This window comes from Rhincodon typus, chromosome 48 (assembly GCF_021869965.1).
Source record: "Rhincodon typus isolate 14 chromosome 48, sRhiTyp1.1, whole genome shotgun sequence".
In the NCBI taxonomy this organism is placed as follows: Eukaryota; Metazoa; Chordata; class Chondrichthyes; order Orectolobiformes; family Rhincodontidae; genus Rhincodon; species Rhincodon typus.
The window spans coordinates 3,425,372-3,440,505 of record NC_063379.1 but is presented as its reverse complement, the minus strand read 5'-3'; the positions used below and the strand labels follow the sequence as shown (position 1 = coordinate 3,440,505).

Sequence of the window (15,134 nt, the reverse complement as noted above, 5' to 3'; positions counted from 1 at the left end):
ACTCGATGTGCCAAATGGTCTAATTCTGCTCATTTACCTTATGATCTTGTTGTTTCACCGGTTTCGGATTTCCAGCATCTACTGTATTTTACTTTTATTTCAATGAAATACACATTTGTCCACAGCCCCGGGCAGCTTAATCTGGGCCAATAAGTGTGTGTCTGTACAGGCACCACCACTTGACGTTAACGCTTGCCTCTCTCTCCACAGATGCTGCAGAGTTTCTCTAGCAGGTTCCGTTTGCGTTGTAACTTGCTTCAACTAAGTGCCTCGCCGTAGAGCAGTTGTTTATCCTGATCAGCTCTTGTTTAGTACAACCAGTCACTGTTTTTAACCCTCTCTCTCCCCTTCGCCTCCTCAAGGTACTCCAGTGTGCAGCCAATCCTGGTTTTTAAATCCGGTTTGAGTCAGCAGTTTCTAAGCAGACTTAAACATCTCAGGTTAGGTACAAAACTGAAAACGCACAGAAAAGCGACGGCAGATCTCAAGCTGAGAAGGTTTCTCATCCGGCGGGTAAATATGTTCTGACTAAAATGGTTAGAAACTAAACTAAAATAAGATTGATATTTCTGTAGTAGAAGGTTTGAAGAGAATGGTGAAGGTCGAAAGAAATAAAATGGAAGGGAAGAGAGAGAGACACCAGGAAGAGGATTCGAAAACTGCTCGCAGAGATAGACAGAGACAGGGACATAATCTGGTGAGGGGGGTTGGATTGATATTGCTCGGAAGGGGGTTAAACTTTGCCTGGCTCTCTGACCATGCAGAAATGCACACAAAAGGATTCAAACTGATCCATCGTGTATTGCCCTGCGTGACACGAGAGAAGTCCCCATGGGTTTCTGAGCAACTGGGGTAAACCCTCATTGCACTAGAGAGCGGAAGAGAGTGAAGCTTTCCACTAGTACAGCCAGACCCGCTGATTTTCTCCAGTGCTTTGGTTTTTGTTTTGTTTTATTTGCTCACAGCCCCGATAGGACTTGACCACCTCACCTTCAATCGATAAAGCTCACACAGTCTGAGCTGAGAACGTCACAGATTAGGGAAAGGGAGGGAAGTGATCACAATTAAGTAGGCCACTCAATCCCTCTAGTTTGCTAGGCCATTTAGCAACGGCAGACCTGATGTGAGCTTTTACACTCCCATTTTCTTGCCAACCCTGATAACCTCTCAGAAGTAATAAGAACTGCAGGTGATGGAGTCAGAGGTAACACAGTGTGGAGCTGGAGGAACATACCTTTTGCACCTTATCAAAAATCCACCCACCTCTGCCTTCAACATAGTCATGGATTCTATAGAGTATCTACAGAAACTCTTACCTATTTTTATATTTCTAACTAAATTTTGTTGGTAAGTCATGTTTTTCCCTCCTTGTCACTTTTTTTTTGCTGTGTTTAATCATCTGTCCAATGTTCTAACCCACCAGCCATATTTTGACCATTATACGCTTTTGCTTTAAGTTGAAGACTGTTTTTTACATTTTTTAGTTAATTCACAGAAACCTCGGTATTTTTCTTTCTTGTTCAAACGTATCTATTCAGTGTATTCTGAAATGTCCTCTCAAATGTCTGTACTGCATCTCTTGATCTAAGTTTTAACCTAATTCAGGGCGGTAGTAGTCTAGCAGTATTATTGTTGGACTGCTAATCCAGAGACCCAGGTAATGTTCTGGGGTCCCAGGTTTGAATCTTACCGTGGCAAATGGTGGAACGTGAACCCAATAAAAACCTGGAATTAAGAGTCTAATGACAACCATGAATGGATTGCTAATTGTTGGGGGAAAACCCATCTGGTTTACTTGATGTCCTTTGGGGAGGGAAATCTGCCATTCTGACCTGGTCTGGCCTACATGTAACTCCAGACTCACGACAATGCGATTGACTCAATAATTTCCACTGGGGAAATTAGAGAAGGGCAATAAATGCTGGTCCAGACAGCAATGCCCTCATTCAGTGAATGAATAAATAAAAATTCACTTAAGCCACTTCTGTTTTCATGACCTCATGTTTAAGCCCTTTTTTAAGTTTCGAATACTAGTCCTAGACCCACCTTCCATTTCTCAAACTGAATGTCAAATTCAATCACATTATGGTCACTGTTGCAGAGGGATGAGTTTACTATGGCGTTCTTAATTACCTTGTTGCATAATATCAGGGCTAGTATGGTTTGCTGTCTATTTGGCTAATGAACTTGCTGTCCTACAAAACTCTCCTGAAAATATTCAATGAACTCATCATCGAGATAATCTTTGCCTTTCTGATAAGTAGGTTAAAAGTCCCCATGATTATTACTGTACCTTACTGTGAGGACTCCTTTTTGCCTCTTTATACTCCATCATACCATGTGGTTACCACCAGGAGTGACTTGTTCTTGTTCATTTTATGAGTGGGAAAAGCTTCTCCCTATCTATTCTATCCAGCCCACCCAAGATTTTGAAAACTTCCATCAAATCTCCTCTCAGCTGCCTTCTCTTCAAGGAGAACATCCCTCCAGTGCAGAAAGAGGCTATTTGGCCCATCGGGTATGTTCTAACCCTTCAAAGTGCATTCTACCCAGACCCGAGCTCCCACCTATATCTGTTACCCTGAATTTTACCATGGTCAACCCACCCTAACCTGCACATCTTTGGACTGTGGGAGGAAACCGGAGCACCCGAATGAAACCCACGCAGACACAGGGAGAACGTGCAAACTCCACACAGATAGTCGCCCGAGGGTGGAATCAAATGTGGGTCCCTGGCACTGTGAGGCAGCAGTGCTAACCACTGAGCCACTGTGCTGCCCAACTTCTTCAGTCTCTCTCCATAAATGGAGTTGCTCATCTGCAGCACCATTCTTGTAAATCTCTCCTGCACTCTCTCCAATACATTCATATCTTCTCTATAATGTGGCGCACACACACAGCAATGCGCAATACTCTGGCTGAGGTCTAACAAGTGTCATGTAGAAGTTTGACATCACCTCCTTGCTCCTAATAATAAAGCCGAGGATGCTGCATGGCTTAATTCTTGCTGTCTCCGCTGGACCTCCCACCTTCAATGATTTGTGAACACCCCGTTCCCTCTGCTCCTGCACCCCCTTTAGAATTGTACGTTACCACAGTTTTCTATCTAGGGAGACCAAAATCAGCTTCTTTATCAGATCACCCGACCCCATCTGCTCTGCAACAATGAAAATGAACAGAGGCATTCCCTGCGTACAAAAGATTCAGTATGTTGGCCAGCAAACCCCGAAACTGAAAGTTCCTGTGAGAAATCACTTCATCGCTGTGTAAAATGCAGGACCAACACCTGGGATGGGCCAAATGTTCACTGTCATGGGGGAACATCAACCTCATGGTCATGGTGGACAGACAGCCAGTCAGCATTTGGGCTCTTTTTCTCCTCCTCACAGTCTACTGCAACATCCCCAGGTGACAAGGCTTATCCCTGGCCCTGGAAATAATGCTCTGGTCAGGTCACAGATTTGTTCCGTACAGGGGCTGTACTCAATCTATTCATGTGGTGGATTCTGAGCTATCCTGTGTTCCATCTTAATATCCTTTAAATGTCCCTCAGCCTTGCTATCAGATTGCTTGTGCTGAGCTTGACACTGCCTTTTACTTTTAATGTCCTGACATTGCAGCCACCCGTTCATCTTCCAGCAGTGTCTTCCTGCACTCTCCTCGCTTGGTCTCTCGTTGCTCAAATCCTCTGCCAAACTGGTTCACTGAGGCCCCTCTGCCACTTGCCCTGCTTTCTGATTCCCTGACCTATTCTCCTGACTGTCTTTCTGAGAATCTGGATTTGTTTCTGCAAGCACAGTCCCCACACGGTCTTGTACTTGGATTTCTAAAGTTGGTAATAAGCCCATCTACTCTGCTGCCCTTTATGTGGACTGTCAGAGTGCATTATTTCCAGCACCTAATGCTCAGAAAGGTTAACCATCCCCCACGCATGCACACACACGCACTCACACAAAGAGATTTTAACCTCCATTGAGGGTTTCCTGCTCTTGACCCTGGCCAGCATTTTGTTCTCAACCTTAACGGCCTACTACAATCATCAGATTCTGAAAGCTGTTTATATTTCCCACTAACAAAGGTGCCTGGAGTTTAAGATTTTATAGGGAATAGAATTGTACATTTCCTGAGGCCATTCTGCTGGATGATCAGTGCTGAGTACCCTCTTTGATCCTTTGAGCTTGTTCCAGACGGACTTACCCAGTGCTGATATTACTTCCGCAACTGGAAACAATCCTCCTTCCCTGCTATTACTAACAGTGCCCAACAAACGCCAGAACATACGTTTACTGCATCAGTCTTTGAGCCATGCACTCATCTCTCTCTAATCTGACTTGTTCTCTGCCAGTTGCACGTAGCTCAGGTAATTAGGTTCTGCTTGTTAATTTGGTGCCAACATCCTCAAAGTGACTACTTTTTTCTTGCGGTGATAGCAAGAACTGCAGATGTTGGAGTCAGAGACAACACAGTGTGGAGCTGGAGAAACACAGCAGGCCAGGCAGTATCAGAAAGTTGACGTTTTGGGTCAGGACCCTTCTTCAGAAATGGGGACGGAGAAAGGGAGCTGGGAAATAAATAGAGAGGAGGGGTGGGGCTGGGGAAAATAGGTGGGATGGTGATAAGTGAGTGCAGGTAGGCAGTGGTGGGGATTGGTCAGTAAGGTGGGAGGGGTGGATGGGTGGGAAGAAGATGGACAGGTTGTGTCAGGTCATGGAGGTGGGGATGAGCAGGAGGGTTGGACATGGGATGAGGCTGGGGGTGGGGAGATTTTAAAACTGGTGAATTCCATGTTTAGGCCATCGGGCTGTAGGAATATGAGGTGTTGCTCCCCTAGTTTGTGTGTGGTGTCATTTGTGAAACTGGAGGAGGCCCAGGATGGACATGTCACCCAGGGAATTGGAGGGGGAGTTAAAATGGTTGACAACTGGAAATTGCTGTCATTTGTTGCATACAGAGCGCAGATGCTCCACAAAACGGTCTCTGAGTCTACACTTGGTCTCACCGATGTAGAGGAGGCTAGATCAGGAGCAGTGGATACAGTAGACTTTTTTCTTGCCTTGCCTATGTTGTTGGTACCTGCCTAGAGCACAAAGAATGGATCTTTCCTCTCCAGCCCTGAGTAGATGCCTCAAACCCTGACACTGGGCTGACAACATAGCTTCAGGACTCTTGTTATTTGCGGAAGAAAACAGTGTCTAATCTCCTGACTATCATGCCCCCATGATCACTACATTCCTTTTTGGTTAGTCCCTTTGAATAGCTTCCTGTACCATGGTCAGTTAGTCTTCAGCCTCATGGCAGCCCTTGCTCTTGTCCAAACAACCTAAAAAGAACATCAAACCTGTTAGACGATTGGACAGGCTGAGGTTCCTGCCCTCTGAGTGCACTTATCTACCTCAGTCAGAGATACACGCTCTCTGTCACTGATCACTAACCAAAGCACAAATCCCTGTCCTACGGTCTCTAACCACCTCCTGGTACAAAATTTCCAGGTAGCTTTCCCCCTCCCGATTGTGTCACAATGTCTGTACTTTAGCTTACAACTCGTGACCTTGATGACAAAGCTGCTTGAACTTCAAACACTTACTGCAGATATGTTTGCACTGGGTCACAGTGGCATCCATAGGTTGTCATTCATAATGTGTTTTAATTAACTATTTAATTATGGTATTCCATTATCCATTTTCCGTGTTTATATGTTTTATATGATTTGGGGGTGTTAAGGTTTATATGGTTGTGAGGTTAATTTTAGGAATAAACCACCTACCAGATAGCGAGCTTCTTCCCCAATAGTAATAACGAATTCCTAGAGGATGAAAAAGTTAGATCAAACAAAGTAGCACCCCTCCCCTCTTCACCAAATTTGGCTCTGTTTGAATGCTTAGGCACAGGAAAAAAAGTGGTTTAGGCTTGTTTACCTTCACTAACATCATCTACTCTCAAGCAAAACAGCTTAAGTATCTGACACATGCCTTTATCTGCTGGAGGATAACAGAATAACAGGTCACAGCAGAAGGGAACCTGAAAATAACCGACACCTCACATTTTGACAGAATCAATTCAAGGTGTTGAGGGCGATTTTTGTTTTTTAACTTCCACCTCTCCTTTTTCCTTAAAGCATAAAGTCATAAAATTCCCCGCTCTCTGAGACGAAATTTTCCAGACGATTTTACTGAAAACATTGGACTTTCCGTGATCACCGACCAGCATCTCAAGGGCAGTGCTAAAGATTAACTTGGGATCAGAAGGTGGTCATTCATGAGGTTTTAACAGTTTTATTATAATGACGCAATATGAATTGTCTAATAATACTCCTTCCTTGGTGTATCTGTACCCCTGGGCCACTGAGTCTGTAACCATAGATCTGGTTATCTTATCTCACTTTTGTTTCTCATCTCCTTGTCCAATTGCTTCCAACCCACTATCCATGACTCATCCAATTTGCCCTATTCCTTTTTAACATGTTTCCAGATTCCTGGCTATAACCATTCATTTCGTCAACATGGATGTCCAGTCTCTCAACACCTCCACTCCCTATCAGGGCAGCCTAACATAGAATCATAAAATCCCTACAGTGTGGAAACAGGCCGTTTGGTCCATCAAGCCCACTCCAACCCTCTGAGCATCCCACCTAGATCTATCCCCCTACCCTTTCCCTGTAACTCACCTAATATACACATCCCTGAACACTATGGGACAATTTAGCATGGCCAATCCACCTAGCCTGCACATCTTTGGACAGTGGGAGGAAACCCAGAGCACCTGGAGGAAACCCACGCAGACACAGGGAGAATGTGCAAACTGCACACAGACAGTCAGTCGCCTGAGGGTGGATTCGAACCCAGGTCTCCGGCGCTGTGAGGCAGCGGTGCTAACCACTGAGCTGCCATACCACTCGACAGCCTCTACTTCATCCTTGAATGGAGACCCATCTGATCCTGTCCCACCAGCCCCACCCTTGTCTGATCAACTGAGCCTGTTCTTACGCTGAACAACATCTCCTTAAACTTTGCTCACTTCTTCCAATTAAAGGTGTTCGCGTGGTCGCGAGTTATGTTCGTCTTTTTTTGTGCGATATGTTGAACCGGTCTTTTTGAAATCAGCCTGATTCCTGGGACAGACAGACTGGTGTACAAAAAGAAACTTGATCAGTTACTATATTCACTGTACTGTAGGAGAATTGAGGGTGAATCTCATAGAAACCTATAAAATTCAAATAGAAGTAGACAGGGTAAATGCAGGAAGGATGTTCCTGATGACCAGGGAGTCTCAAGATACAGGGTGAGCAATTTAGGACTGAGATGAGGAGAATTGTCTTCATCCAGAGAGTGGTGACACTGTGGAATTCTCTGCCACTGAAAGTGGTTGAAGTCAAAATATTGAACGTTTTCAAGAAGAAGTTAGATATACTTTATGGGATTAAAAGGATTAAAGGGTATCAGGGAGAAAGTGTGAACTGGGCACTGAGCAGATGATCAACCATGATCATGTGGAACAGCAGAGCAGTCTCCTCAACTGTTTTATTTTTAAATGTTTCCATGAAATCCACGCTCCAGTCCCTTCTCTAATCTTTCTTTCCTGTGTATGAATGAGTTTTCCAGAGTTGGCCAGGAACTGGAATATTTCATTGGAAACAAAGTCAACCTCTGTCCCTTTCTCACCTTATCTGCCCACCTCAGACTCTCAACTACTGTGTGTCCATCTCTGGGAGTCAGCTACCAACTCATCAGCCTGGGTGAGTGGACAGTGAAGAAGGTTACCTCGGAGTACAACAGGACCTTGATCAGATGGGCCGAGGAGTGGCAGGTGGAGTTTAATTTAGTTAACTGTGAGGTGCTATACTTTGGTAGGGTAAATCAGGGCAGAACCTATACACTCATTGGTAAGGTCCTGGGGAGTGTTGCCGAACAGAAAGACCTTGGGGTACAGGTTCATCGTTCCTTGAAAGTGGAGTCCCAAGTACACAGGACAGTGAAGAAGGTGTTTGGTACGCTGGCCTTTATTGGTCAGTGCATTGATTATAGGAGTTGGGAGGGTCATGTTACAATTGTACAGGACATTGGTGAGGCCACTTTTTGGAAGACTGCGTGCAATTCTGGTCTCCCTGCTATAGGAAGGATGTTGTGAAACTTGAAAGGATTCAGAAAAGACTTACAAGGATGTTGCCAGGGTTGGAGGGTTTGAGCTATAGGGAGAAGCTGAATAGACTATTTTCCCTGGAGTGTTGGAGGCTGAGGGGTGATCTTATAGAGGTTTATAAAATCATGAGGGTCATGGATAGAGTGAATAGCCAAGGTCTTTTCCCCAGGGTATGGGAGTCCAAAACTAGAGGGCATAGGTTTAAGATGAGAGGGGAAAGATTCAAATAGGACCTAAGAGGCAGCTTTCTCATGCAGAGGGTCATGCATGTATGGAATGAGCTGACAAAGGAAGTGGTGGAGGCTGGTACAAGTACAACGTTTAAAAGGCATCTGGATGGGTACATGAATAGGAAGGGTTTAGAGGGATATGGGCCGAATGCTGTCACATAGGACTAAACAAATTTAGGATATCTGGTCAGCATGGACAAGTTGGACCAAAGGGAGTGTTTCCATGCTGTACATCTCTGTGACTCTATGACTCTTGATTGGGATTTTTCCTGACGTTTGGACTACAGCTGTTCATTATTATGCAGCTCCTTTGAACACTTGGTGTTTCTTTGCTTGTTGCATTAACATCCCTTTTGGCTTGTACCATTAACCCTTTCTTTATTTAAGCTCTCCTGTCTTCCATCCTACCAAAATTCTTCTGTATTATTCTCTTCCCCCATGCCGCCTTGCCTTTCTAACTTTTCTCAATTCTGATACAGTGTCCCTGACTTTGATACTAATTTTGTTTTTCTTTCCCTGTAGATATTACCAGACCTGCTGGATATATGTAAGGCATTTTTTTAAAAAAATAACCTAAGGAATAAATGTGCCTCTGTCCTGATCATGGGTTTGACAAGGGAGAGAAAATCAGAAGAAAGAAGCAGATGAATTTATCCCATGATATCATCACGAGCGCCTGAGATTCTAAAATATTTCATACACTTCATCTGTGTGCAGTAGCATCCATTTGGGGTGAAAAAAAAATCATTTGCAAAGTTGAATCTCGGGGAAGAAGGAACAAAAGTAAAGCTGAGATAGTGTGGCCAACATTTTGTATCAGGAGCAGGTCTGCGGGTCTGAGGAACAGAGCGAATGAGTTTTGACTGGGAGTTTATTTTACATTAAATTATGTTTGACTAAGAACGACAGGAGAATGAACGAGGGCTGGAACTGAGGCCTGACAAAAATAAAAAGGCTCCCGTATTTGACATCTTCAAGCAAACATGTTCAGCAAGCGAGGTTTCAGAGGTAGAGGATCCAACAGAAAAAGGAGATCCAAAACCAGCCTTCCTGCAGCGTGTACGCAAATGGACAGCAACACAACTGTGTCTACAAGAAGTGTTTTGGCTCACAGCGTCATCACCGATATCGGTTTGACTTTTGACCCAATGGTATGTGCTGCCTCTTCGTCTTCTGGCAAAGCGCCTCAGACCAGTAGCAGCTTGGCACCAGCAAGAGTTGTGATGCTCAGGGATGAGGAGCTGAATCCAGTGACTGGAACCATCTGTTTCAGGTCAGCAAACACAAGCCAGACAGACAGTAATCCAGACAGTAAACCTGGGGGTAGCTTCAGCTTTGGACATGCCACACGACTGTATCAGAGAATGGGTGACAGATCGAAGAGCCTCAGCTTCAATTTGGCAGGTCCCATGCAGCCTAGGAATCTATTTGCTTGGCAAGACACCAGTCAATCAATGGTGGAACAAGGGGATAAGAGTAAAGCAAGAGCGTTTCCATGGACACTTGGGTGGGGAAGAAAGAAAGAAGTTGGCTGTGAAGCCCTGGAAAGTGCTGATCAAAAGCAAAACCATCCCAGAGCAGAACCCGAGAGTGTGAACAAGCTGGGCACAGGACACCCCATGACCTTTGGTGATACCAGAGGTTGGCACAGTTCACAGTCTGGCAACTTGTTCCTCATTCCCGGGAGATCATCATATAAAGGTGATGGCTTCAGTCAATGCAGCGTGAATGAGATGGACAGCGGTGTGAGTAGAAATATAGCCAATCCTTTCAGTTATCGGGACCCTGGCTCTGTGATGATTGACGCTGACAATCAGATACCCATCAAACAAATGAAGAACATTGTCACCATGGATCCCTGGTTGAATTCACTTGACAATATGGAATTAGAGTCCGTCAATATTGATAAGAATTTGGTGACTCCTGAACAGGACCAGAGGGCCAGCGACACAGGAAAGAAGCTTGAAAGTAATATCCATGCAGCCAATGATCCGCATACAACAGTGGAACAGGGAGTATCACCTTTGAAGAAAACAAAGCCAGCCTTCTCTTCAGACTTTCTTGATGCATTGGAGCAGCCTGAGACAGGTATCTGCACTCGTTCTCCTGCTAATACTCAAGAATCTGCTTTACATCCTTTATCCACAGTCAGGTTTGAACATAACGAAATCTGGAAGGTGGGAGCTCACACCCCAGCCTGACAGTGCCACTGCGGGGATTAACAGTAGAATTGTAGGATACAGTAATAGTACAGAAGGAGGCCATTCTGCTTTTTGGGGCTGAGCTGATTCTTTCAAAGAGCTGTCCAATCAGTCTGCACTATTGTTGCCCGGAGTCCTGTATAATTTGCCCCTTCCACGACTTATCCAGTTACATTTTGAAAGTTCCTGTTGAACCTGCTTCCACTGATCGTTTTGACAGCGTCTTCCTCTTCCTTCAACACAGTCCCTTCATTGGCTTCACTGCATGGATCTCTGACTGTATCACTGACATAACGATAAGTGGTGGTCTGTAAAACTGGTGGTGTGATAGGTACCCCTTACAGAAATAGACTGACATTTATTTCGGTCGATTTAAAAATTGGAGCCGTTATCAATGGCCATTTCCTCCACCTTCAGTGTATCTCAAAATCTATCTCCCTGTCTCTGGTCAGTATGATTCCTGGTTCTGATTTTGGGTTTGCTTCTTTCAGGCATAAAAGGAATATTTTAACTAAAGTAATTCTGCATATTTAAAACGGACTTCACAAATAAGAGAATGAATCCCTACTTTTAAAATACCTGTCATGACATCCCAAATCTTTTCACAGCCAATGCTGGATATTTAACATGTGATTAATGTTGTTCAACTGCTCCTCTTCTCCTTCCTCTCTGATAGAAACCCGCCAGCTTTCCACTTCTCTGTTCAGTTCTGAAGACGAATCATACCGGACTCGAAACTTTAACTCTGTTTCCCTTTCCACAGACACCTGCTAGACCTGCTGAGTTTCTCCAGCACTTCCCTGTTTTTGTTTATTTATTTGCAGTCTGTTTCCAGATCACAGTGCTGCTATCAGACAGACGTTGAAAGGTTATACTGACATCACCCTCCGCAAAGTCACTGTATTCTACCGGCAGAGAATAGAAGAAGCCATTGAGGAATGTGTGGAAGCTGCCAGCCTGATGTTACTACATGATCTAAAGACAAATTACCATTTACACAGGGTACGTTCGATTGAGTTCACATCTTCAGTTCAATATCCTGCTGATCACCCTTTTGAATACAACAGCTTTATTGAATAGATCTCTCTTGCAATTTTGTTTTTTTTTTGCCTGAAGATATTGGCATCTTACTGTTTTGAAAAGAAAAAAGGACGCAAATATCTATTACACAGTCATGCAGCACAGAAACAGACCCATCGGTCCAACCAGTCCATGCCGAATATAATCCCCAACTAAACTAGTCCCCCCTGCCTGCTTCTGGCCCATAGCCCTCCAAACCTTTCCTATTCATGTGCTTATCCAGATGTCTTTTAAACATTGTAACTGTACCCACACCCACCACTTCCTCTGGAAGTTTGTTTCACACGCGAACCGCCCTCTGCATAAAAAAAATTCGCTCCCGTGTCTTTTTCAAATCTTTCTCCTCTCACCTTAAAAGTGTGCCCCCAGTCTTGGAATCCCCCATCCGAGGGAAAATACACCTACCATTAACTTTATTTATACTCCATGATTTTACAAACGTCCATAAGGTCACCTCTGAACCTCATACACTCCAGTGAAAAAAATTCCCAGCCTATCCAGTCTTATTATTCATACATGTGCTGTTTTAAAGCTGAGGATGGAATTTTAGCCTGGCTGACAGGGTGGAATGGTTCCAAGCTTGATTTGGGAGTGTAGGCATGGGGAGCGGTGGAGGGGGGGGGCGGGTTTTGGAGTGGACGTTGGGTGGAGAACTGGGTAAGCCATGGAGGTCTGTATTGCCCTCTGATCTCTGAGCTTTGAGCTTTAGTCAGGCACAACAAGTGTTGGGCAGACTGCCTGAGTCTAGGAGGCTGGTTGGCAAGTTAGTTACGTTAATTAAGGTGAACACCTCTGGCTTCTGGAGCCCTGCAACTGCAAACAGCTGAGGACAGAATGTGTTTAGGAGGAAGAAGAGCTTTATTGCAGCATTCTCAAAGATCCCAAGCCAGGGCACAGACCCTATCCCACCATACAAATCCTCCCTTCCTATCATAGTCAGGCAGCACCCTCAACACCTTGGGGTCAGGGATCAAATGGCCTCAAATGAGTGGGAGGTGATGGTCTAGTGCTATTATGGCTGGACTGTTAATCCAGAGACCCAGATAATGTTCTAGGGACCTGGGTTTGAATCCGACCAAAGCAGATGGTGGAATTTGAATTGAATAAATATCTGGAATTAAGAGTCTAATGATGACCATGAATCCAATGCCGATTGTTGGGGAAAAACCCATCTGGTTCACTAATGTCCTTTAGGGAAGGGATCTGCCATCCTTACCTGGTGTGGCCTACATGTGACTCCAGACCCACAGCAATGTGGTTGACTCTTAACTGCCCCCTGGGCAATTAGGGATGGGCAATAAACGTTGCCTGGCCAATGACGCCCTCATCCCATGAATGAATAAAGAAAAAAAACTGCTCATGACAGCACCTGCAAATAACGTTGCAGTCAAATTGGGAAAATCACTACAAACCATTGTTACAATAATGGAGACTTTCACAATTGCAAGCATTAGCCTCCAAGCGTAGATGGCTTTTATTATTTATTTCCTCATTCATGAGATGTTGGTTCACTGGCTGGTTCAGCATTTCTTGCCTATCCCAAAAGTCCTTGAGAAAGTGGTGGTCAACCATGTTCTTGAACTGCAGCAGTCATTGGGCAGGGGGGTGGTAGGAACACTCGCAATGCGGTTAGGAAGGAGTTCCTTCACTATCACCAAGTCAATTGCCTGGACACTTCTTCAAAGCATTGTGGTTGTCCTTGCATACCATGGACTGCAGCAGTTCAGGAAGGCAACTCATCCCCACCTCGAAGGGCAGTTAGGGATGGGCAATAAATGCTGGTGCATCCAGCAAATGAATAAACAGAGCTCCCCACTGTGATACAAGTTCCTAAACAGTAGTGAAAAGGAACGTACTGCCTGGAAATATGGTGGAGGCTGGCTCAATTGAGTCAGTCAAGAGAGGCATTGGATAGTTATTTGGATACAAATGGCATACAGGCATATGGGGGAAAATGCAGGAGTTTGGGCACTCGTGAACCAATGCAGGCAGGAGGGCCAAGTGCCCACGTCCTGCACCATAATAATCCTGATTCTGGGACTTTGCAGGATGACTCAGCTGTGTGTGCCTTGGTCATGTTTGATGCTGGACTGATACCAGCTCTATTCTTAGTTTATTCTTACCCAGAAGTTTGATACAACTGAGAGGTTTAGGAAGACCTTCTGAGAGGTTGTTTACAAGTCAAACACATTGGGTGGGGCTAGAATCATGACTGGCCAAAATGAGGCAAGGGATGCTGGTCTGGGAGCAAATTGCTGCCGATGCTGGAATCTATACTGGAAACAACAAATGCTGGAGATCACAGCGGGTCAGGCAGCATCCATGGAGAGAAAGCAAGCTAATGTTTTGAGTCTAGATGACTCTTCATCGGAGCTGAAGTGAAGTGTGGAGGGGGCAGCATTTATGCTGTAGTGGGGGTGGGGTTGGAGTGCTGGGGTAGAAAAAGATAGTTCAGATTGAGTGAATGGAATGTGAGAATGGCAGAGCAGTGGTGTGTCTCACTGCTAAACTGGAAAGAACAGTGGGGGAGAGGACGTGGCGACAGAGAATGCAACAAGTAAAGCTAAAAGGGAAAAAAATGGGAATTGGTCTACAATTTGAAGGTATTGAATTCAATGTTAACTCCAGAAGGCTGTAAAGTGCCTGCTCTGAAGATGAGATGCTGTTCCTGCAGTTTGCGCCGTGACTCGCTGGAGTACTGCAACATGCCAAGGACAGACAAATGGGCATGCGAGTTAAAATGACCTGCTACGGGAAGATCCGGGTCATGCTTGAGCACTTCACTTCACCTCTGATGAAGAGTCATCTGGTCTCGAAACATTAGCTTGCTCTCACTCCAAGGAATCCTTAAAAGGACATGTATGAACCAGATGGGGTGTTGATGACAATCTGATAGTTTCATGGTCATCCTTACTGAGAGTAGCATTTATTCCAAGTTGGTTTCATTAAGCAATTCCATTTACAAATTGTCTTGGTGAGATTTGATATGATCTTACATTGCCTAAAGTTAAAACTATCCTAACACAGGTCAATCATAATATGCTACTATTACATTGCACAGACTACTATCACAAGTCAAGGAAACTCTGAATCAACACACAAGCACTTATCAAAAATCAATGATAATTTATCCATTTAACAGGGTGGCATGGTGGCTTAGTGGTTAGCCTCACAGCACCAGGGACCCGGGTTCAGTTCTGGCCTCAGACAACTGTGTGGAGTTTGCACATTCCGTGTCTGTGTGGTTCCCTCTGGGTGCTCCGGTTCCTCCTACCAGACCAGAGATGTGCAGGTTAGGTGGATTGGCCATGCTAAATTGCCGATAGTTTGCAAGGATGTGCACGCCAGGTGGATTAGCCATGGGAAATGCAGGGATAGGGTAGGGAGTGAGTCTGTGTGTGATGGTCTTCAGAGAGTTGATGCAGACTTGTTGGGTTGAATGGCCCGTTTCTACACCCTAGGGATTCTATGAATGAATATCTAGATC

General features: G+C 44.8%; 1 protein-coding gene across 9 annotated transcripts in view; it reads left to right on the top strand.

Annotated features, from left to right (window-relative positions):
* Window positions 1–396: 396 nt before the first annotated feature.
* The window catches only part of LOC109923985 (NACHT, LRR and PYD domains-containing protein 3-like), a 37,791-nt gene continuing 23,053 nt past the window's right edge, over window positions 397–15,134 (top strand). For 2 of the 9 annotated variants that reach the window (XM_048620712.1, XM_048620713.1), the window contains exons 1-3: window positions 402–513; window positions 8,889–10,454; window positions 11,403–11,569. In XM_048620712.1, the coding sequence (XP_048476669.1) occupies window positions 9,350–10,454; window positions 11,403–11,569 (1,272 nt within the window). In that variant the 5' untranslated portion in view covers window positions 402–513; window positions 8,889–9,349. Of the gene's footprint in view, window positions 514–6,115; window positions 6,246–7,676; window positions 7,804–8,888; window positions 10,455–11,391; window positions 11,570–15,134 lie in introns of all 9 variants that reach the window. The other 7 variants (XM_048620715.1, XM_048620709.1, XM_048620710.1 and 4 more) reach the window with 6 other exon arrangements.